At 41.5% G+C, this 24,673-nt stretch overlaps 1 protein-coding gene across 1 annotated transcript; it reads right to left on the bottom strand.

Moving 5' to 3' along the window:
* Window positions 1-6,268: 6,268 nt before the first annotated feature.
* On the bottom strand, window positions 6,269-24,311 carry stxbp6l (syntaxin binding protein 6 (amisyn), like). Its single transcript, XM_031872839.1, has 7 exons — window positions 24,059-24,311; window positions 23,111-23,278; window positions 20,167-20,297; window positions 19,780-20,089; window positions 19,593-19,691; window positions 7,462-7,619; window positions 6,269-7,306 (listed from the first exon to the last, which is right to left on the bottom strand). The coding sequence occupies exons 2-7, from the start codon at window positions 23,262-23,264 to the stop codon at window positions 7,283-7,285; spliced, it is 876 nt and encodes a 291-aa protein (XP_031728699.1). The 5' UTR covers window positions 23,265-23,278; window positions 24,059-24,311; the 3' UTR covers window positions 6,269-7,282.
* Between the last annotated feature and the right edge of the window lie 362 nt (window positions 24,312-24,673).

The raw sequence follows: 24,673 nt of genomic DNA on the forward strand, positions 1-24,673 counted from the left end.
TGTAATACAAGCACAAGCATTAAGAATATGTAGTGGGGCTTTTAAAACAACATCTGTGCCAGCATTGCAGGTAGAAATGGGGGAAATGCCATTGGAGTTGAGAAGATTACAGATAATGATGACATATTGGGCTAGTTTACAAGGACATAACCATCCAACAGTAAGTGCAATTGAGCCATGCTGGGAACATGGAAAAATGCTAACAAAGAGCTTTGGTTGGGTTGCTAAGGAGAAGGCTAGGGAATTGGGTATATTGGATAGGAGTTATTCTCCAGCAGTGGTTCTGCCAGCTATTCCTCCTTGGTTACTGCCACAGCCTGAAGTTGATCTTAACCTCCTTGAAGTAATGAGAGATGAATGTGGGGGAAACTGTGGGATATTCAAGTCATACATCAGGAGGAATTATCACAATTATATACAAATTTATACAGATGGATCAAAATACCCCAATAATGGTAGAACAGCAGCAGCAGCAGTAATACCAGAATTCCAGTATGAGTGTGGGAAGAGACTCAGTGATGACTTGTCTGTGTTTGCATGTGAGATCATCATCTCACATAGTTATTGCGTTACAGTGGGTAGAGGACGTCAGGCCAGAGAGAGTGGTGATTGCATCAGATTCATGTGCAGTACTGACGAATTTGAAATGTTGCCACTCCAGATGCAGAGAGGATTTACTGTATGAAGTACTACAAGCACTATTCAGAATCCATCAAATGCGGATGATGGTAAAATTTGTGTGGGTCCCTGCCCATGTTGGAGTCGATGGCAACAAGAAGGCGGATAAAGCAGCAAAAAAGGCTTTGAAGAGTGGGAGAAATATTGTTAAATTAAATAGAAGTAAGTCAGAAGCTAAAGTGGTGATTAAGGGACAAATCAAAAAGATATGACAGACTGAATGGAATAAAGGGAGCAAAGGACGATATCTGTTTAAAAATAAACCATTGGTTGGGAGTGCAGGATCTAGTGGACGAAATAGAAAAGAGGAGAGGGTAATGACAAGATTATGGAATGGACATACTGGTCTTAACAGTTCCCTCTATGTTATTGGAAAACATAGTAATGGAATGTGTGAATTTTGTGATGAAGAGGAAACTGTGGACCATGTTTTAGTGTCATGTCAGAGGTACGAGGCAGAGAGAAAAGTATTAAAAAGTGGTCTAAGAGAGATGGGAGAGGAGAATATAACTGATATATTAAAGAAAAGCTTTGGTGAAGAGTGTTGGAAACTTCTTCTGGAATATTTAGAGTCAACAAGACTAGTGAATAGTATTTGAGAATTAAATTTAATTTTATGTTTGTTTGTTTGGTTTTCATATTGGAGAATTACTTTCCTTAGTCCACACTCCAGATTAGTGGGTGGCGGTAATGCACCTAAAACTTGTTTGCCAACCGCCATTAAAAACAAAAGAAGAAGAAGAAGAAGAAGAGAAGGAGCTAGGCTGATGCTGAGGGAGTGGCTGACAGGTAGAGTGAGGAGGGTGTGGAGCTACACAAAGACACACACAGAACACAGAAAGCAAAGCCTAATCGTGACAGTCACACGTGTGGTGTCCTACCTATGCTGCGGCACACATGTTGGATAACCCGGACCACCCTCTCCACCACCTACTGCAGGGACAGCGGAGCACTTTCTCCAACAGACTGATCCAGCTCCGCTGTCACAAGGACAGATACAGGAGAACATTCCTGCCCTCTGCTATAAGACTCTACAATAAATCACCTCTGGCCGGATCAATAACTATACACTGTTACACTGTTGTTTGTTTGTTTGGTAAATATTTGCACTATTGTTTAGTTAGTTAATTTAAGATGATTCAATTTTATTGTACATATTGTGCATTTTGTTATTTAATATTTTTACTGTGATTTTATTGCTTTACCTGTATCTATAAATGCTGCTGTAGCGAAGAAATGTCCCCTTGCGGCATTAATAAAGTAACTATCTATCTATCTATCGATCTATCTACATAGAGTTTGCCTTTCATAATGACGAACATGTTTCATTTCATTTCATTATAGTGTTTCATTTATATTGAATTTTAACAGAACAAGGTTAAGAAGCATGTGTTTATTTGTAAATAATGATGCGAATCCACATTTAAAAGCTGGTACTCTCATAAGTCACTTGTTTGACTTACTTGTCTGTATATGAGCATATATGCCCCTTAAATAGAATCTATTTCGTCATGTGAAAGCAGACTAAACACAAGTGTGATTGATCCAATTAATAATAGTCCCATTCTATTTAGTGTACCACAGTCATTCCAGTCAGCCAACCTGAATACCAGGGCCCTGGCCCATCTAAATAAAATAGGGGAATATAATTAACGTTATCAATTAGGGTTCTAGTGAGTTTGTGTTAGTTTTTTAATAATGTTAGTATTCGTCGACGACAGATGTCGTTGGAGCCAAGGTCCTTCACACACACACACACTGACTAGAAGTGGAGCAAACCAAGGACTTGGGCTTAGCTCCCAACTGGATCCAGTGGTCTGCAGCCTGGCCAGCAGCGGTACATGCCATGGGACAGTCGAGTCCAGTTTTCCGGCAGTTGTGGTGGTGACAGTGGATCCCATGGTGATCAGAAAGTCCAGTATCCATTCTTCATCTTTGATTTAGTACAAGATGGATATGCTTTGGGGTAGTCCAGTTAAAATATCTTTTTAATTGCTCATAATCTGGTGCTTTTGTTATTTTGATGAAGTGTACCTTTCCTTTTTTTAATAATTTCATCATTACTTGAGGCTTTGGCAATGTTGTCCCCATTACATTCATGCCGATAAAGGATATTGAATTGAATTTAGAGAAAGAGAGAGATATATGTACAGCATATACAGCTGTGTTGGAACGTATTGGGTCTGAGGTCTTCGGCTTGAACCCCAGACCTCACCAAAGAGTTAGAGATGCAGATGTTTTTTTTTACAGGAGACATTTCCACTGGTTGTCCCTAAGGCTATCAAGAGATAATGTTTCCATCCACCAACTGAAAGGAGTAACCCAGGGCAGGGGTTCAGGAAGAGTGCTGATTTGGTACAAGGCAAACCCTGTCCATTCATTAGAATTAATCAAAAAAGGCAAACTTTCAATTTGACTCAAAATAAAAGGAGAGGAGAGGTTGTCGCCACAGATATATTCATGTGTACAGCATATCCTCCATCAGAATCTCCTTATTTCAATGAAATAGTTTCTCCTTTATTGACGATGAGATCAATCACTACCAGGCCCACAGTGGGGAACCGACTTGTAGAGCCCTCAATGCCAGGAAGAGTATGGAAGCAGATTCTTATTAATCTACAGGGAGACAGTCACATACCTTGCCAGATCAGCATTCCCCTCCCATAACATCCCAACAGCGACAACCTTGACAAAGCTGTGAACAAAAGCGGGCACCAACTACTGCAGCTGGGTCTGTACATCATTAACTGCGGGCTTTGGGGGGACTCAGTCACTACACAGCTCTCTTCTTGGCAACTGCACAGTAGATTATAGTATTACAGAACATCCTTATCTGGTCATATTTAAATTACACTCCACATTAGAAAGACAGATTTATCGAATGTAAAGTATCAGCATTACAGATTTTAAAAAGTAAGGCAATGAAAAGTAGTTTGATACAGACATGAGGAAAACACTCAGACGTTTATCAAATCAAAATCACAGACAAGCTGACAACGTCCAATATTGGGAAACACTGAAATTATTCACTCAGACCCAAAAGGGAGTAACATGCGCAACTTGACATAAGAATCCATTGACTGGCACCTATTCACCTCAATAATATATTCATTAATTTATTAACTACTGTACTTTAATAGCTCATGTGTTTCAGTAAGATTGCGGCTCATATTAAAAACTTTCTGCACGTTCAACACATATCCCAAATATGTGTCCAGATGTCGAGAATAAAGTCATATTTTGAGAAAAACTTGTATTGGAGTAAAGTTTGCAATTTAATGAGAATAAAGTTCTGTTTCAAGAACAAAATCGACATGCCCTATAAAACTGAAACGAATAAGAAACTTGATCACTATTGTTTGGCTTATTGTCATCACAAATTTTAACATCGCCACCTTTGTTAAAATGTGAGCTATATCCACTTTATCATCAGTGTACTATATCCACATGATCATCACACCAGTGCATTCTTAGTTAGTTGGTAATGTGCATTAATGGACATGGATATATACAGATGGAGGAAGAGGAGGAAAGAGGAAGTCCCCCAGCAGTATGGGGGACTTCTGCTTTAGCAGCATAACTAGGGGCTGGTCCAAGGCAAACTTGATTCAGCTGCGACAACTCTTCCCTTCCACTAGTGGTCTGTGTCCCGTGTGCTGTCTCTTTGTCTTTCAGGATGTTGATCAGTTTATGAGCCAAACCTGAGTCTGGTGTGGTTCCAGCTATAAAGTCTCTGCACCTGAACATGAACGATCCCTCTTCAGTGGCTGACACAGCTGATATTTTTTTTCTGTCCAGACATTTTCACACATCCCGACATCACTGATTATAGACTATCCAGGTTTGGTTCATTTATTTATTGGTATTCTTTAAATAAATGTGGTTATTTATTACTTTTAACTGGTCTGGTCTCCCATTTATGTTGCAGCTTTTGAGCCCCAACTATAAGCAGAAGGACAAGGAGGAAAGTCTTAAGCCTACTCTTAAATGTTGTGAGTGTTTCTGCCTCCCAGACTGAAACTGGAAGCTGGTTCCACAGAAGAGGAGCTTCATAGCTGAAGGCTCTGGCAGAGAAGCTAATACAGGAGTGCAACGACGCACCGCCGTTACCTATGCTGCGGAGTGTATTTGAAATGTGATGAAGTTACAAAGAAAAACATGTTATTGGATAGATATATTTGTAGGACTGAATGCTGGGAGCCATGGGCACAGCTGGGACAAAGATGTTCCTTTTAGTTCTCCCTGCGAACAAACAAATAGACAACTGCAATGAGTGACTGATTGAACCAGCCAGATTGTAAGACTGTCTAATTAGTTATGTGGCAGAACAATATCGTGTATATATAGTATATTGCCTAGATAAAGGTTCATTTGTATATTGCAACAACTCACCTCGGCCTGTTTCCTCTTCCCAGGATGTTCAGGCAAAAGAGTTCCCCAGGGCCTTGAGCACCTATTTATAGTTCCGGGAAGTACCACCTACAGGAAGCGGTAGGGGTGAAGTAAAGAGTTGGTATGTTTATTTAGATTAATTATTTGTTTATAATTTACTCTATTTATAGTGATGGTAAATATTGGTAAATTATTATTGATATCTTTGGGGTGGGTGAAATCATGTGACTATTTATTGTACATATATTGTAATCGATATACTTACCTGTAGATGGTCTGTCTGTTCTAATTAGAGTCACCAGGTGTATAAAAGGGAGCTAATTTTGTTGCATGGGGTGAAGGAGTGGAGACTAGCAGACACTGGTGTGATCTTTGAATAGCCAAATAAATTAACCGTGAGTGGAAACCTTGTCCGGACTCCTTATCTGCTCATTTTCCTCCATGGCTGCTTGGGCATCCTAACAAGGAGTAATATGATCTCTTTTCTTAGTTTTTGTTAGTACACGTGCTGCAGTATTCTGGATCAACTGGAGAACTTTAAGAGACTTAACAGAGCAGCCTGATAATAAGGAATCGCAGTAATCTAGTCTAGAAGTAACAAATGCATGAACACATTTTTCTGCATCACTTTGAAGACAGGATGTGCCTGTACATAGGTACAAAAAAAGGCAGTCCTTGAAATTTGTTGTTGCTTAATTTCTGCTTGGACTTTGGTTTCCTCTTACCTGTTTTCTTCCAACCTTGGCTGCTGTTTCCTGCCTGCCCATTTTAGACTCAAGACCTGTGAGCTATTTCCAATTAATCATTGAATCGTTCCTGCTGCCTTTTCTTCAGTTATCTGCATTTAGGTCTGATGCCTGCTCTCCAGACGGTAACACGCCATGGGTTCAGAGGTGGGCTGCCTTCATCTTGGAGCCATCTCTGCCTCTTTCACCTGGCAAGTTCCAGTATATGTTTAGATATTGAAACATGACATTTATTGGTTAAGGAAAATGAGACAAATAAATATTTGATGTCCATTACAATGGGTCTGACAGATTAACAAATCTGTTTGAAGTTGCATCAGTAAAATTACAACTGTTACTGTCAACTGCTACAGTGCTGAAGTTATTCTTCCTTACTCTGTGAGCGCCATCTGGTGATCAAAGCTGAACAGGTGATGTCCTTGAGTATAAAATAACAAAGCACAGCCCAACTGTCAGGTCCAGGCTTATTTATTTAGTTCACTCAGTTAATACATCAGAGACATTTACAGTACATCACACACATTAAACTGTAGCCAAAAGCTAAGCTTGATTATAATTACTTCCCTTAATATATCAAAGTACTCCAAGTGGAAATTAGATCACGCTTAAAAAAACAAATACTACATCCACTGTTTCAATCAGCATTACAGCTATGTATGGAAAGGAGTGATGCAAACCTGGAGGGTTTCAACTGTCACTCTGACTTTTTTTTACACAGACCAGCTTCATTTGCCTTGCTCACAATACTATTCAATGAAAAAAATCTCAATTTACCTGAACCACCTTCACTCAACTCTCAAAGACAGGACCTCTAAGACAAACTTAAAAAATGGACCAAAAGACACGGACCAAAAGACACGGACCAGAAGACGCAGACCAAAAAGACACGGACCAGAAGACACAGACCAAAAAGACACGGACCAGAAGACACAGACCAAGAAGACACAGACCAGAAGTGACAGGTTGACTGTTCAGGACTCATTGATATAATCCTAGATATAACACAATTTTGACAACATGACACTGTACTGTCTACACACTACAAAAACACATTAGGAACACAGAATTATGACAAGTGGTGAGTAACTAAATAATAATTAAATCCAATGAAGTCCAAACCATGAGGAGACATTACCGGAAAAAAATACTTCCTGTCACACAGCCCCTATCTATTCAAACAATATAATAAGTGATAGGTCAAAACAATTCAATGACTAATTATACAAAAACAATGTTAAATAACTGCAGCTTAAATGTACAAGTCCAGTTTTTTTCTCATAATGGACAGGTGAACTGAACTTTGAAAGATTAAGATCACAAGGACAGAGTATTTAGTCCTCTGCTGCACTCAGTTATATATGTTCATGACGAGTTGGCTGTATCTGCTGGGCCCAGACTGTGTTAGTGTCCATGTTACAGGATTCATCTTCAACATCTGAAGAACTCCATTCATCCACCAACAGACTCTACTTTGAATGCTTCAGGGCCATCTGCATTGGAAATAAAACAATGTAGAATAAACAAATACAGTCAATATACAAATCTGGACTTTGTAATTTATATTACATATATGGTCAAGTTAAAAGCTATATATATATATACCTATATATATATATATATATATATAGCTGTATGTTTATGTCACCTTGTGAACAGTGTCTGCAAACTGCTGGGTTTTGTGCATCAGTTCCGCAGTCTTGTCCTCAGCACGAGTCAGTCTCTCTCCACGCTGCCCCAGAACCACATTCAACCTGTGGACTACATTACCCATAGGGCTCCATGTGACACCCTGCCCTGGCTGACCTGTTCATACACACAAAAGAAGAAAACATATATCAAAAAGACTTTTATTAACATCATCAGTCAGAGTAATATGTTGTCTTTTCATCTTTGTTACTGAAGGGTGTATGGCATGTAACAGAGAAACACTCATCAACATCAACATCCAGCCACACCAGCCATACCAAACGCCACCAAAAGCATAGGCGACGAACCCAGGAGGAGAGGGAGGAGAGCCGAGATAGAAGCTAAGCTAACCCAGCTCGGACCTGAGGCTACTCCACTACCTAGCCTACTCCTGGCTGTCTGATGTCCGGTCACAGAAAAATAAGAAGGATGAAATAAGACTCCAGTAGCGGGAGGTCGGTGACTGTTGTGACCACATCTTCACAGAGACCTGGCTCCATCGTTTATCGCGGATCAAGCTGCACTTGACGGGTGGACCGAAGAACAGAGAGCAGGACTCCGGTGGACCAGAGGAGGAGAATTCTGTGTTTACATCATGATGCTTGGTGCTCAAACACAGTCAAAGTTGATGGTAAAATGTTTCCCTGATATCAAATTTTGAATGTTAAGATGTCTGCCATATTATCTACCCAGATAATTATTGTGTTGCTGCTGTTTAAATTCCTCCTGATGCAAATTCAAAAAATGCACCACAGGAATGTAATGTAGCTCAAGCGCAAGTTCAGTCAGGAAGACACTCACTCGTATTCCCTGTCTCTCCTCTCCTTGTAATTACTCTATCAGCTGATTGGGGGTGTGCACTTTTAAGTAACCAACCAGATTCGTCACACAGTTTCCTTCAGCCAATCAGATCGTTGCTGTCAAACGTTAAAGTGTTCTCCTCTCTACTGCTGTCAGTTGTCATTTCAGCATTAAGCAGATGCGAGAGCATTAAGCAGTGGTTTACCCTTTGCAGCTTAGCATTTTGTTGGTACTGAGTATGTCGGACTCCGATTCTGATCCTTTTGTAAGACATGCAAGTCACAATCTCGATAGCTAGCCGGAGCTGGCATGCAGCCCGCTGGAGCCGGCATGCAGCCTGCCGGGCGTCCGGCGCAAAAGCACTCGCCCTGGGCGGCGTAGCGGCTCCCACCCAGACGAGCAAGAAACCCTCTTGGCCCAGCTGGAAGGTTGTGGCATTAATCCAGCACCAGGCCTTCCGCTATCCCAGCTCCGTGAGCTGTTGAGGCTCACAGTTAGCAGCGATCCAGTAGATCCCCGACCAGCGGCTGCACCAGGGCGGAAAAGAGCGAAAAAAAACGGCTCAGCCCAAGCACCACAGGCGAAGAGGAAAGAGGCAATGTCTCGGAATCCTGCTCCACCAGCAACTCCTGGCCCATCTAACACAGACAACACCGTAATCTCCACTCTACAGTCACTGGTGAGCTCCATGCACACCATCGAGGCTCGCCTGCAATCCCTGGGGAACGCGGCAATTCCGGCGCCAGCATCAGTTACCATCACCGCCACCCAGGACGCCATGCGGCAACCAGCCGTCATGCTTAGCCAGGCCTCCACTTCTTCGCAAATAGAAGTAGCCCAACATTCGCTGGCATCTGCAGTACCGGCTCCTCCAATGGGTAGGTCATACATTCCTCAGGCAGCTAATATTACTACTCGTCTTAGGTCTAAAATCCTGCAGGAGAAAGACATCAATTTGGTAAGCATAATGCTGCCCTCCCCCGAGTGTGATACAAGCTTAGCCTCCGGTGGTAACATCGCTGCGGTGTTTAAATCGACAGATCCAAGGCTAATCAGAGATTTATCAATTGGACAGTTTATGGTAGTGTTCGGGGTATATCGGGACGTGATATGTGCGGTCTACCCAGACAGAAGACAGGAGCTGACACCTACATGGCACTGATCGGCGAGCTACAGCTGAAATATGCGAGGAACATCTTTTACCAGTACCATAAGGCGTTCTCCAGCAAAGCCGCCCTGTATATTTCGCAGTATAACTCCCGGTTGGACTGGTCAGTGCTGGATACCGAGTTACTGGTCATGGCCGCACGAACCCGCATGTGGTTCGTGCGGGAATTCGGGCCACATAGCCCCGCTCTGTCCCTCGGCGGTGTTTCAGCCAACGTTCGCTGGGCGTGAGGTGCCTAATCAAAATTACATTCAGAGTTGTATGAATTTTAATGAAAGTGTGTGTACATATCAAAACTGTCGTTATCTTCACATCTGCAGCTACTGCAAGGATGCTCACCCCCGGTCAGTCTGCCCCCGCAGTGCAGCCAGACCTCTCCCACGGAAAGGGAAACATCGTGGTTCAAAAACATTTTGACGCAGCATCCCTCTACACCAGAGGTAGCCAACACGGTGCCCGCGGGCACCTGGTCGCCCGCAGGGACCATGTGAGTCGCCCGCAAGGCATGTTCTAAAAATAGCACTAGGTCCCCATGGAGCTCTGTCTAAAATTTGTAGTTTCTGTTCTTTTTGAATCATAAACGCTTGCATTCATGTAGATTTTAAAAGGAAGAGGCCGCCGCACCACACTAGGTTTTCAGGTTCCGAATGGCGGGCGCTTCCCGTTGGCACCGCCCACGCCGTGATCGCACACCGTCGTCAGGTCCGTCAGTCCTCGGAACAGGCCGCGGGGCAACAACTCGTGGGTGGCGGGGGTAGAGGCGAGTCAACGCAGTATTATCGAAAATGCCCAGACTCGAGGTTTGAACGCAGGCGACCAAAGACGCTCGCGTGCCTCGGAGGGTTGGATCCCCCCTCGGCTATAGACAAGACATTTTACTAGTTTCTTCGTGGAGAAAAAGGTACCCAAAAAAAAGCTGGTGTCGGTGACTACAGACTACAGGCCGGCATGCAGGCTTCATTGCGCAATGCAAAGTTGACCCAGATTTCCCAAAATGTGGTCATTAGTACTAATGTAATAGGATTTAAAAATGTGAGAGTTGATTTTTTTATCTTACATAACTGATAATTTGTATAAACATGGGACAGAGTTCATGATTTGTTCAAAAATGTTACGAAGGTAGTGGTTAGTACAAACCATGATGTGAAGATATGACAGTTAATGATTTCCTAAAAAATTTTAGAAGTGATAATTTTTACAAAAATATAATGGGTGCGATTTTGAACAAAATACACAATCATTGTTTATAATTATTGTGAGGAATAATTAACATTGACATGTGATCAGTCTCTTCACATATATTATTATTAAAAGGTGATCTGTGCAACTTTGTTATTCATGAAGTTTGTATCAAACAAGTAGCCCTTCGTACTACTCAGTACCCTTGAAGTAGCTCTCGGTTTCAAAAAGGTTGGTGACCCCTGCTCTACACCAATAAATCTCCAGTCACTGTCGATTGAACTTGCCTCTCATCCTGATTCTGTGTTCGTAGACGATCTGCTTACGGGCTTGTCACAAGGTTTCCGCGTGGGAGTCCTTGCTATGCCTACTGAAACGCATGTGGCTAAGAATCTGCAGTCAGTGGTAAATGATCCAGATACGGTTTTTCAGTTGATTGAGAAAGAGGTTAAGAAAAACTACGTAATTGGCCCCTTCAAGTCCTCTCCATTCACCGTGTTTCGCACCAGTCCTATAGGGGTAGCCACGGAAGTACTCGGGGAAGAAAAGGTTAATCTTCGATCTGTCCGCTCCTTCTTCCTGCCCACGTCCAAGCATTAAAAGCCTCATCCCTTCCGAGCTATTCTCTCTCCATTACGCCTCGGTTGACAATGCCATTAAATTAATACAATTAATAAATTGTGCCGATCCATCCTTCCCAGTGGCATCTCTTCGGAATCAGGTGGGATTCCAATTTCTATTTTGGGGTACGGTTGACTTTCGGGTGCAAAAGCAGCCCATTTATCTTCAACCAAGTGTCCGAAGCACTTTGCTGGATACTACTTAATAGAGTCAGGGTCCCAGCTGTCCTTCATCTGCTGGAAGTTGAAACGGTGTTTCCACTCCCTTGGCATTCCACTCACGGATGAGAAAACCATGGGGCCAGACACACGTCTGGAGTTCCTGGGCATCATACTCGATACACTAGACATGGAAGCGTCTCTTCCGATCGCGAAACTGCAGCGCATCCGCAAGATTACCAAGTCATATTGCACGGCTGAAAACATAACTAAACAGCAGTTGCTCCCCCTGCTAGGGCATCTTAATTTTGCCATGTGCGTCATTCCACAGGGACGCTCATTCATCTCCCGCTTGTTGGACATGGCATCTTCCGTGAGCAAGTTGCACGATCTAGGGTATCTGGATGAAGGGTGTCGCTCTGACCTACGGTTCTGGTCTCGTCTGCTCGATAACTGGAATGGGGTTACATTCTTCTACGATGATCTGGTGAATTCCTTGGATTCTTTGAAATTTTACACCGATGCCGCACCATCTGTGCGTTTTGGGGGGTTCTATCAAGCAGGGGTGTTTCTAGGATTCAAAGAAAGGGGAGTGGCATGTTTGCGCTATTGTGGCAATTGTTTTTGGGGCCCATTTGGGGCCGCGGATATCCATTGTTTCAGACAGTTTATAGATTGGTTCAATCCTAGTGCCCGGGGTTTATATCGTTAAGTATGATGATAGGCTATTGCAGGGGTATTCAACTAAAATTCCAAAAGATCCAGATTGAGAAAATGTCCTCGGGCAAAGGTCCGGAACGTTGCAATAATATCTAACTCTCGCTATTTAGTGCCATATCTATATATATATTCATATTCATATTCATATTCAAGAAGCCTAGTAGTAGTAAGAACGTCTCTGTGTAGTCAACAACTGTCAAAATAAAGAAAGTATACATCAATTACATTTTAACAATTATTATTCTCAGTTTTCAAATTTCAAAACTTGTTTCAGCTCTATTCTCTCTGTTGACATCCTTGTTGGACAGTGAATTCATGTGTTAGGATTCTGGTCATATTGGGCTCTTTGGTTTATTTTCTGTGACTTCATTTCAGATGTGAGAGGATACGTTTGTTCAAAAGAGTTGTGCTTTGCCTTGTAGTGCGCTTCATTTGCCGCTTTTATCAATAGTTACGGTTTCTGAACATATGAGACATGCTGGTTTTAACTGCCTGTGGTAATAATTAATATTCCGTTAATTTTTGCTTATAGATTCTATTCTCTCTGAACACGTTTCTCTTTTTGGAGAACGTCATGTTACTTCTTCGATTAGCGCAATTTTCCTGCTCTTCTTTCTCTCTCCTCGTCTTAGCCCCGTGTGTCACGGTGTGTGTAAACCTCGCTCGAGTCAGGAAACTTGTCAGAATACCCATATTTGATTGGCTGAGCTGCATCACGTGATGTGATTTACAATGCATTGGTTGGTGTGTTTCCTGCACCGCTGAACAAGTGCGTTAACGGCTGAATAAGAAGCGCCGGTTAAAGTATAAACTCATTGCCTAATATGTATAATTCCGAATTATCTATCGGTTTTAAGTCCTGGGTCCGGATGCAACTGCATCTGGATCCGGATCCGGACCGCGGTCCGCCAGTTGGGGACCCCTGGGCTAATGGATTGTAATTTGAAGGGGGAGAAAACATATAAACCACAACACACGCACATCTGTAGCATGTTCGAGTTTTAAATAACTGGTCCATGTGAGAAACAATAGTTTAATTTAATGACATCACCAAAATAAAAAAATATATACATATATATTTTTTTTAAAGCCAATAATGCCAAATTATTTGGGGGGGCTGAAGAACATTTTAGGGGGGCTGAAAATTCCTCAGCACTGTATGAGATTTACCCCATTGCCGTGACCTGCTTTGTCTGGGGGCAGCACTGGAAATGCAAGCGCATCTCCATCATGTGCGACAATCAAGCAGTTGTCGATATTATCAATAGAGGGCGCTCTTCTTCCAAAGATATCATGCCGTTCATGAGAAGCATCACTTTGGCAGCCGTCACCCACAACTTCATTATCACTGCCCGCCATGTGCCAGGTCATTTTAATACTCTGGCTGATTCACTTTCCCGCTTTAAATTCCAGGCTTTCCGGAACATCTGTCCAGAGGCCAGTCCCGTGTCAATAACGGTGCCCTCATGTCACACCCTGATGCTGTCTTAAAGCAAAGCCACGTGGGAGATTATATGGAGGCAGCTAAAAGATATATGAGGAAGGGTTTAGCAGTTTCTACTGTAAAGACGTACGATTTTGCTTGGAGTACTTTCACTTTGTTTTGTGTTACAGTTGGCATGCCTCTTAAACCTGTTCTCATAAACACAGTTTGTGCCTTATTTGCTATTGCATGGATGTTCGGCATTTTAGACCTCCATATATTCGTAGTTTGCTTGCCGGCCTTCAATTTAATATTAGATGCTGTGATCCTGCGGCATCTAGTTTGTTTTCCAATGCAGCCATCAAATTACTGCTAAAAGGTATTTCTAAATCTTCTCCTCACCTTCCAGACCAACAAAAAAAAAAAATAGCATTTGAGCTCAGCGGACCTGCCCTGGATAAATAAAGGTTTATAAAAACACAGCCTATCACGCTTCCTATATTGCACAGGATGCTTACCTCCTAGCAGGTGTTTTCTGCCCTTACGTTGATGGCTACGTTTACCTTACTCTATTCCTCTGGTGTGACTCGACCGTTTTCTCCATCTGATTGGTCTAACACTGTTTCCCAATCTCCTGGTCTCACGTGACCTGGCTTATCGCGACTGTTTTTCCTAGGTGACCGTGACCTGGCTTAATGTGTCTGTTTCCTGGTCCGACGGGACCATTTTACTTTCCTAAAAGAAAGAGAGGGTCTGAGGTGCCCCGTTTCTAATTTTCTGGTCCGTATGATAAGAGACCCGTCCAGAGTTGACAAATTTCTAATTTCGCAGTCAGATATGACATAATTTCTATTTCGCGGTCCGAATGATGTGAGACCTGTCAAAGTATGACATACGTTCTAGTTTCCCGGGTGAGCTAACCCGGTCTGGTTGTGCTGAGGCAGTGAGTGCAACCTTGCGGGGGCCGTAAGACCCCCAACCATGCTGTTCTACGTTCTCCCTTGAACCCCCCTATTCTGCTCTGCGGTCTAAACGTGACCCCCGGCTATCCTACGCCTAACTAATATGACCCAACCTATCCTTGTCTGCGGTCTAGCTTGGCCCTCACCTATCCCGTCCTGCGCTCGGACCCTCCGCAGGGCCGACCCCGCCATATGTTTCGGGATCTGTTGAAATCCTGCCATTCTCCACTATGGGCTATCTAGACCCGCACTATCCTGTCTCTGCGGTCTTCCAGACCACCGTATCCTAGTCTGCAGTCCATCGTGGCATTCCTCTATCCTTTGCTTTGACTAAAACTGGACCTCTCACAATCTAACATCTACTCGTTCATGTTCTACCCTTAGATTTCTCTCATAACTAATTTTCTATTTTCTTAGGAAATTCACCACAGCAGTAGGTAAGGTATTTATTTATTAATATAAATACATTTCTTTTGGGGGATTAGGCCTATTGGACCTCAGTATCCCTACCCTCAGTGATAGTACTTCAGGATGGAGTCCAATCGCCAAAGACTTTGCACTTTTCATATTTGATGCATGTCTAATAAATTATTGTTAAATTATAAAACAAGTCTCTCCTGATTGAAATGTAGCTCAAGTTCAGTCAGAAAGACACTCACTTGCATTCCCTGTCTCTCCTCTCCTTGTAATTACTCTATCAGCTGATTGGGGGTGTGCACTTTTAAGTAACCAACCAGATTCGTCACACAGCTTCCTTCAGCCAATCAGATCGTTGCTGTCAAACGTTAAAGTGTTCTCCTCTCTGCTGCTGTCAGTTGTCATTTCAGCATTAAGCAGATGCGACCCGCCTCCACCCCAGTCACCTCCAGTCAGCATCACAGCCATGCTCCTGATTCATCATCAGATGGCAACAACTCCTTTCACCACTCCAGGGGGGATTGGACCTATTGGACCTCAGTATCCCTACCTTCGGTGATAGTACTTCAGGATGGAGTCCAATCGCCAAAGACTTTGCACTTTTTGTATTTGATGCATGTATAATAAATCATTGTTAAATTATAAAACAAGTCTCTCCTGATTGAACTACTGTTTTTGTGTGGTTTTGCTTGTAATGTTTTTCTTGTGTAGCAAATCGGCCTCAACTGCATTTTGATGTGCAAATCTGTGACCCAGAAATCAATCTCACCACTCCATCTTGAAGGACATTCCAATTCTCCTGTCAAATCTTGAGGATCAAGGATCAAGGATCGAGGACGCTTGCTGGAGGAGCTGAAAGCTGCAGATTTATTTTCAAAGACTGTGACAGAGACTGTGGGAGAGATTCTGGGAAAAAACTATCTTAATCAATTTAATCAACGCAGCTGGAACAGTCACAAAATATGGCAAGACTCTATGGTGTAACAGTTCCTTGTGTTTTCATAAGTTGTAGTTATTTAAAATGATCACACTTTCTGCTCTTCAGTTTGTGTAGCTCCATGTAAGGTGGATAGTTGCTACACTGCCACGACGAGGCTCTCGCCGGCATATGACAACACAATTAACAGATTCCTTATTTTGAGTTATTTTTCTTTAACTGCAAAGACTGATTGCAAACAGCTTAAAAGGTTTAGCATTAGTAACTTGGTGCCTTGCTGCAGCCTGGCACATCTCCCATCCATTGAATCCTGTCAGCGGGTTCAATGGTGCGCCGCGCTGCCTATCAGTCTCAAAGCACTGGGCTTCATTGTGTCGACCTCCCAGAAATAAACAAAGTGTCCTCTCATCTCACCGCCACATCACAGAGAGGCCTTTCTGCTATAGGACAATAGACAAAAAGACAGAAGGGAAAATTACCCAGAAGGACACAAGCCCAGGATGATATGACCTGAGGAATCATGGTGGTAGGAGGAAACCTGTAACAGGAAGTGTGTCGTTTTGAATCCCAGAAAACACAAAAAAAGGAAGCAGACGCCAAAGTCTTCCTGTTCAGTGAAGAAAAGTGTTTGTAGTTTCTGACCCTTGACTCCACTGACCATCTTTTTTGCAGAGTTTTAATGGATTTGAGATGCTTACGCACTCTGAAATCTCTCTCTATGCTAAAAAACATTTTGAGGTTTAGGAATTCTGAGCATCCTGAAAATATGTTGCTCTCCGTCCTCTTTGTACACTTCTCGCGCATCTGGTGGAACAGGTTCGAATTAGCTTCTCTGCACTTACTTCCTTTAAAATCAAGAATTTAATTTAAAATCCTTCTCTCCTACAAAGCCCTAATTGGTCAGGCACCATCATATCTTAAGGAGCTTATAGTACCATACTATCCTACTAGAGAGCTGTGCTCCCTAAATTCAGGGTTACTTGTGGTTCCTACAGTCTTAAAAAGTAGGATGGGAGCCAGAGCCTTCAGTTATCAAGCTTCTCTTCTGTGGAACCAGCTTCCTGTTTCAGTCCGGGGGGCAGAAGAACTCACCACATTTAAGAGTAGGCTTAAGACTTTCCTTTATGATAACGCTTATAGTTAGGGCTGGCTCAGACTTGCCTTGGACCAGCCTGACACCAACTGCTACAACTATTGTTATTATTTGTAAATTGTAAATGGACTTCTACTTACGATTTTCTAGTCTTCTGACCACTCAAATCCCTTTAACACTACATGTCATCATTATAGAGCCAAATCCAGGTCAATAGTTTTGATCATTTGAAAAAAAAAAAATGAAACTTCAGAAAGTTCAAATTTTGGTCTTGAACTTTGAAAAATACAACAATGTATTCAAAATAAAAATGAGTAAAGGAAAAGTTGTTTGGGTTAAATCTAAGTTTGATTAAGTTCTGGAATTGTTTTGAATAAAAGATCTATTTCATATCACTTTCATATATATTTCAATTTTGATACATCACCAAAAACATAATCAGACCCTGGAAGTTATATTGGAAAATGGTCAACCTATCTCTTCATGCACATCTGTTCGCTTCTCACACTCACCCTCGATCTTGTGACTTGGAAAGAAAAACACAGAGCGCCCCTTCGCTACGCAGTGACCACATGGTTCCAGCTTCACTTTCATTCACAAACCCGTGATAACATAAATAACATTCACGGTTGGTGCTGCCAGGTGGAACAATGATGTTGGCCCCTACTACCTTACCAATCACACGGATCATCGGTCAGGGTTCAATAACTTAATCTGACTAAGCTAACAAAGTGACCGTAAGTAAAAATATTGCCTAGTCTGATACTGGCACTAGCTCTAATGCCACAATCTCGTTTTTGTATTTTTTTAAAGCCAAGTGAACTAAATTAATAAACTAATATTGGATCACAATACTGGAAGAGTTTGTGTTTCCCACAGCTCCAAACAGATTGTTGATGTCAGTTGAAATCTGCTGACCAAAGTATTCATCCTTTATAGAACACAATTAAGTAGTTAAGAGAATACATTCTGGTAAAGAACTATTGCGTTAGCCATAGTCTTAGTCTTTCCAACTCTTTACTCGAGCAATTTCATTTTTCACTGAAATATCCTGATTTTAGTCCCTAGTATGGGACAAGCTCCAAAAAAACTAAATCCTACAACAAACAAACAGCATATTTCCATGTATCCCTCCCTGCCTGGTAAAGACCCACATCTTCAAATCTCCAAGCAGCATTGAAAATTACAAAACTATGACATCATCAGGTTCAGCTTGTACAGTACACAATTTACATAACACTTGACTTGTATATAGACTTTTCATTTTCATTTTATTGTTGGACATTGATGCTTTATATAAATATATATATATATATATTCCTATTGTTTCACTACTTGTTACAATGTTTTTATTTGTCGTTGTACAATAGGGTTGCACTAGAAAATTTAGATTGTAGTCCCAATTTGCTATAAAGGAAAGAAAACAAAAAACTAAATTAGGGTGGGGGGTGAGTTAAAGAGTCTCACAGCCAGAGGAAAGAAGCTATTTTGAACTCTGGTGGAACGGCAGCTGATACTTACTGTATCTTTTTCCAGACGGCAGCAGAGTGAACATGCTGTCGCTGGGTGGGTTTTTTCTTTTAATATCCCTTTAGCTCTTCACAGGCTCCTCTCCTTAGCAATATCACTGATGCTCAGAAGATGGATGCAAATGATTTTCTGGGTGTTTTTTTTTATCACAATCTGTAGAGCCCTCCTGTCCTGAACCCTGAACATCTCATGCCAGTTTGTAATGTTTCCAGTGCTTTCTATTGCTCCTCTGTAAAAATTGACAAGAGCTTGGCACGAGAATTTTGCCTTCTTAAGAAATACAGCCGTTTGACCTTTCTTCAGCAGGATAATGTGTGATGACCATGTCAGGTTGTTTGTGATGCTGATTCCAAGGAACTTACAGCTGCTTAACTTGCTCCACCTCAGCTCCATTGATGTAGACAGGGATGTGCGTCTTCGTCTCCTTTTTTCTAAAATCAACAATCAGCTCCTTGGTTTTACTGACTTTTCTCTGAGCACCACTCTGTAAGGTTGTTCATTTTCTCTTTATAGGATGTATCATTGTTTGTAATCTGGCCAATGACTGTAGTGTCATCTGCAAACTGTTGTGAAGTTTGCGGATGACACTTCAGTCATGTTTGAGTTTGTGTGTGTGTGTGTGTGTGTGTGTGTGTGTGTGTGTGTGTGTGTGTGAGTGAGTGTGGGATCAGAACTGGATCGTGACCTCCACAGAAAATCGACTGGAAACCTAATTGTTGAATTTGTTGGTTGTGGGTGTACAGCGTGAACAGGAGGGGGCTGAGCACACAGCCCTGGGGGGCTCTGGTATTCAACAATAGAGTCTAGTATTCTTTACCTTTATCTGATCAGCTTTGTTGTCCTTATCCCTAGCTGTTTTTGATATTTCTGTGTAAGTACATCAAGAGAGATGTAAGAGTTTAATTCCTTGTATGGGCACATGTACTCGGCCAATAAAGGTGTTTTTGTTTGTGATTTTCTCAGACTTGACATAGCTCCTCCAGAACCCAAGAAGGAATTATAGGGCCCTTTTCATGGTATTGACCATAACTATACATGATCTGTAAATGCACTTTAGGCCCCCATTTCATCACTGCCTTACCTTGAGCGGGTGATCGACTTTGGTTTGCAACCATCATATTCTTCATACGATTCAAGAAGGCTTTGCAGCGGTAGATGACCAGATTCATGGTGCAGGCATCTGAAAGAACACATTAAAACAGGCTCATTCACATATCAACTAAATGATTCCCAACGTATCATAAACCTCAATAATCATGTGACACTACCTCCTGTTAGTTTGGATTGGCAGTTGATGAACTCTGTCTGTCTTGGAGGAACGTAGCTCTTCCGTCGGGCCTGCAGGGTTCTAATTGCAGAGTCTGGTGAGGAGTCACTGGGACCACATCCGAACTTGCTGTGAGCGCACTGACTTGCTCCCCTTTGGTGGCCCGTCTTGCCCAGACGTCCTGCTTTCCCCTCCCAGTAGGTCTGGCAGGCGTGGTACAGGACTTGGACAAAGATACACTTCTCTGCTGATGAGCTGGTTACCCACTGGTCCACAGCATTGTCAAACACCAGGTCGAACTCTGGGCTGTCCTGGAAGAGCAGGATATAGGCAGAACAAAGTCGATATGTTGATAGATCACTACTAGTAAGAACAGAATGCTGCTAACCTTGTTGGGGTTGATGCCGTTGACCTGTCGGAGCTGCTCCACCCTCCACTGGGACCTTCTGGTGAAGGAGGAGGAGCCACCAAACTGCTTCACCTTTATAATGAGGAGCTGATGTGGTCTTGTGTTGGTCACTAGGTAAATCGTATACAAAATATGATATCCTTATTGAAAGCCTTCAATAATAGTTAAAAAAAATTAACGTGTTTACATAATAGCTGCACAAAAGAACTAGGAATGCCGTACTGAAAAAATCTTTTTTTACCTTGATAATTTATAATTTAGTCCGAGCAGTGAAGCTCCCCACGATGTTATGTTTAGGGTCTTGACTTTAAATATGAGTACTATAACCTTCATCAAACATGCACAAAGTTTGAGGCATAGGGAGGGGTTATCACGTCCGTACTTTCCTACATATTGGTGTAACTAGGTGGTATATAATAAAAACTCGTGCAAAAAAAATCCTGAATAAATGTTCCCTCGTCCTTGTCCTCTTAATCAACCAGAAAACTGCAATCACTGCAAAACTAATGCAGATTAAAGACACAATGGAAATTGACACTTTCAATACCCTGTCCAACAAGATCACTAGATCCTTAAAAGGATTGTAGACTTATAAAGTCAAGAAATACGAAAGAAATACAAAGGAATACTGTATGCTGAAGGCAGAGTATGGGAGACATCGTCAACCAACCTACTGCACACTTCAAAAAGGCAAGTAACACTAGATTATGGCCAGCGAAAAGGATAAATCAGAAGGAAGTGAGGCTGAAGACAATGAACTAGAGAACAAAGAGGGTACAGGATTGAAAGTATCTTGAAATTATTTTGTACTCTCAATTAAGGTTTGCCACATAGTTATATAGAACTGTTAGGGCTGATCAAACCTTCAGGCAAATCAAATGCTGCTTACCCTTTAATACAGCACAAACATTAATGCAAACAATGTTTTTTTTCTCATACCACATAACCTCTCCTCCATTAAACCACTAACATCCTGTTATAACCAATATACCAATGTTCTGGACAAGACATCACTAATATTTCATCATTGCAACATCCTAAAGAAGTATAATCTTCTCAGTTTTGACAACTTCAGAATTGGACTTCACTATACTACCACTAACACCCAAAGGATATCAAAAGGAAATTATAGAACCAGACACTGTAAGACTTCCTTTGCACAAACTGTATTCTCAATTAAAGGCACAGCCCTCTGGAATTCCCTAAAATCCTGAAAGCAGATTCAGGATTTTAAAACATTTTTCCAGTACTGGTTAAACTTTGCCAGAACTGTAACCATGACACCAAGTCATTACTTATGCACTAAAATAAATGTTTGTTTTGCATTCTGTTTTGTTTGTTTCATTTATTTGTTTGGGTATGTTTGTGTGTTTGATTATATGCACTGATTTTAAGATTTTAAAGTGTAACATGAAATTGTAATGATTCCAAAACTATCAATGCCGATCAAGGGACTGGTGTTGGAACTTAGCTTCTGCCATATAAATATGTACAATACATTGGACACTGCCTCTGTAATGGTCAATGTTTCTCTGTACTTGTCCCTTACAAATAAACAAATACCTAGAAATATAAATATAAAGTATTGGCGCTCTCAGGAGGTTGGATTACGGATTAAGAGAAAGTATCCCATTTGTTCATGGCTTACCCATTCTTCGCCCTATTGTTTCAAGTATTGCCTAACTGAACCTTTGTCTCAATTTGTGTATTTCTTTCATGAAAAATGGATGGTCGAACTTCCCTCCCATCTAGGAGACACAGCATATGTCCTCAAATGTATTTATACTTTTGATAGTGAACCGAAAAGGATTTTAGCCATTCTAGATGTGCAAAGCCTCTATACCTGCACCCCTTATGAGATGGACTGAAAGTCACACTCCTTGAGTACCTGTTATGAAGGCATTCTGTCCCCTATTGAATTTGTATTGACACTATCTGAATTTATTTTATTCATGAACATCTTTCAATACACTGGCTCCTTTTTTCAGAGCGAGGGCATGGTTATGGACAGTTCTTCTGGGAAAAGAAATGCATCCATAATAACTGTCTAACCCCTTACATTTAAAGGTTTCCCTGTGGTTCTGAGGTTCATCGATGACATATTTAAGGTATGCAATGGTACATTCAATGAGCTAAATTCTTCTTCATTTCTTTTACTGCTGAATTTGATTTTGATAATATACATTTCCTGGGTATGTTTATTTGATATGTCCACACTAACCTACCCCCCAAAAGGTTTTGTGGCTCTGTATAGTAACAGGATCATCATGCCACAAGTTGTCCTTGAAAGTTAAACATAAACTTAGGTCAGGCAACAAACAACCGGATGCCTATTTTTGCTCATAATTAATGAAACTACTCTAGACTTAAATTGTTGTACATATCAAAACATAACTTTTCAGTTCAGAAATGACCATTAGCCGTGAAAACAAATAAAGCTTTGCTTTTCACTGTTTCTATTTTGTCTACACTTTAAATGTTAGGGTCTAATGAATGACATCAGCCAGTGAATCGGGGAGTAATTGAACCTCCAGCTGGTCTGGCGACTGTGGCCAAGTGGATAGCAGGGCCGTCTTTCAATCAGAGGGTCAACGGTTCAATCCCTGGCTCCGGGGAGATGCATGTTGATGTGTCCTTGAGCACTTAACCCCAAAATTGCTCCCGTAGTTGTGCCTACGGTGTAGAAATGTGATAGAATCTGAATTGTAAGTTGCTTTGGATAAAAGCATCTGCTAAATGGCTGTAATGTCTGCTGACAAGAGAGGCTCTTTCTTACAAGATGAAATGAATGACTGGCCAATCAGAGTTTCTGTTACTAATCTGAGGGACCTACTTTCATTGTGCTGCCTGTCTGTAAATAACAAACACAATTTACAGACTGTCAATACTTAGCTAATTTTCACAAAATGAAGACAGATTTAACCTGAAACACAGATGAATGTGGCGTAGTCTCCTTGGGCTCCAGTAGGCAGGAAAGACATTCTCTTCCTTTTCCTCCTACGCACCTCCACAGTCACCAACAGCCGCTCATCGCGAGGGATGAAGACCTCTTTGTTGATAGCAGACTGAATGTTCATTGTAGTCCTGAGACCTGCACAAGTGATGGATTGGCATGACTGATTGGCAGGTCACAGTCAGACTAAAATAACCACAGGCTCCAAAATCCGATCAGCTGTTTTCTGCCAACAAGTCTCTATGATGAACATGCTTTGTACATTTTTTACACTTTATTTAGTTTCACTCTCGACTTTATTTATCCCTTCATATGCAAAGACATGGCCACATGACAAATATGAGATAAATAAAAATACATTTAAAATGTATAAAGTCTAGTGCTGAAAGGATTTGTCAATACATTATTTGTTCGATTGAAAGACAAATGTATCAACAACAACTTTGATAAACTATTGTTAAAATAATTTCTCAAGCACAAACACCAATTAATCTCTGGCTGCAGTTGTCACAGTATCACAGTATCACAGAATGTCTGTGCGTTTTGATCAGTGAAAACATGACAGCTACAAATCACTTTAGTTATTTTACTATGTTCTGTTATTTCAAAGACTTAAGATTTAATCAATCAATCTGAAAACAAATCAATAGATCAATCGTTAGTTTAGCATCAATAAAATCTATATGAAGAATTAGAGTTTTTCCACACTTTCAGCTGCTGCTGTTAGGCAGAGCTTTATTATATGGATAGATGTATATGAAAAACCAAGTGATTAGCCCACAGTTAAACAGTCATCACAGCAAATAGTAAAGAGGCTAAAGCAGATAATGACGTATTCATCTTTTCATTTCCTACAGTACATTTCTGATTCATGCTTCTACTGTAGGTCAAAAAGGTTTGACCAACAGGTTAGCCTACCTGTTCTTGTCCGTTCTTTCTAAGTCTTGCAGTGGCCTTTAGTAGCCTACAGCCAGATGTCCTTGTTAGTAGCCTGTTATATTATTAAATGTTTTCCAGGATTCCGTCATGAATGCCAATCGGCGTGCCTTGCTGTGAAGGCACAATAAAACACAGTCCATCCCATTTCAAGAGGTTGACATGCACGTGGTTTAAGGCTGGAAGTCAGAGAACAGTCACTGGCTGTCACTGATTCTCATAGACAGAGCCAGGGCTGACTAGCACTTTAACATGGGGGGGGGCTGCTCTTCTATGAAGATCCAAATTGTTCATTGTTAAAGACTTTAGATATAATTATTACAAAACAAATGTGCAGAATAACCATGCCAACAATACCAACTCCACAATGGCGACCAGGGAGTCACACAGGGTGATGGGGGCAGGTGTCTCTGCATTCTTCGGAAAACCACAACCATCTCCATTGTCTTTAGAGCGTTGAGCTTGAAGTTGTTTAGTCTGCACCGGTCATGATATAGTCAATCTCCCTACTGTGTGTGAACTCATCCCAACCAAAGATGAGTCTATATTAAATTTTTTTCTTGATTTCCAGTTCATGAGGAAAGATTTCTTGGCAAT

The sequence above is a fragment of the Anarrhichthys ocellatus genome, unplaced genomic scaffold (genome assembly GCF_004355925.1).
Source record: "Anarrhichthys ocellatus isolate YVR2014 unplaced genomic scaffold, GSC_Weel_1.0 scaffold66, whole genome shotgun sequence".
Lineage (NCBI taxonomy): Eukaryota > Metazoa > Chordata > Actinopteri > Perciformes > Anarhichadidae > Anarrhichthys > Anarrhichthys ocellatus.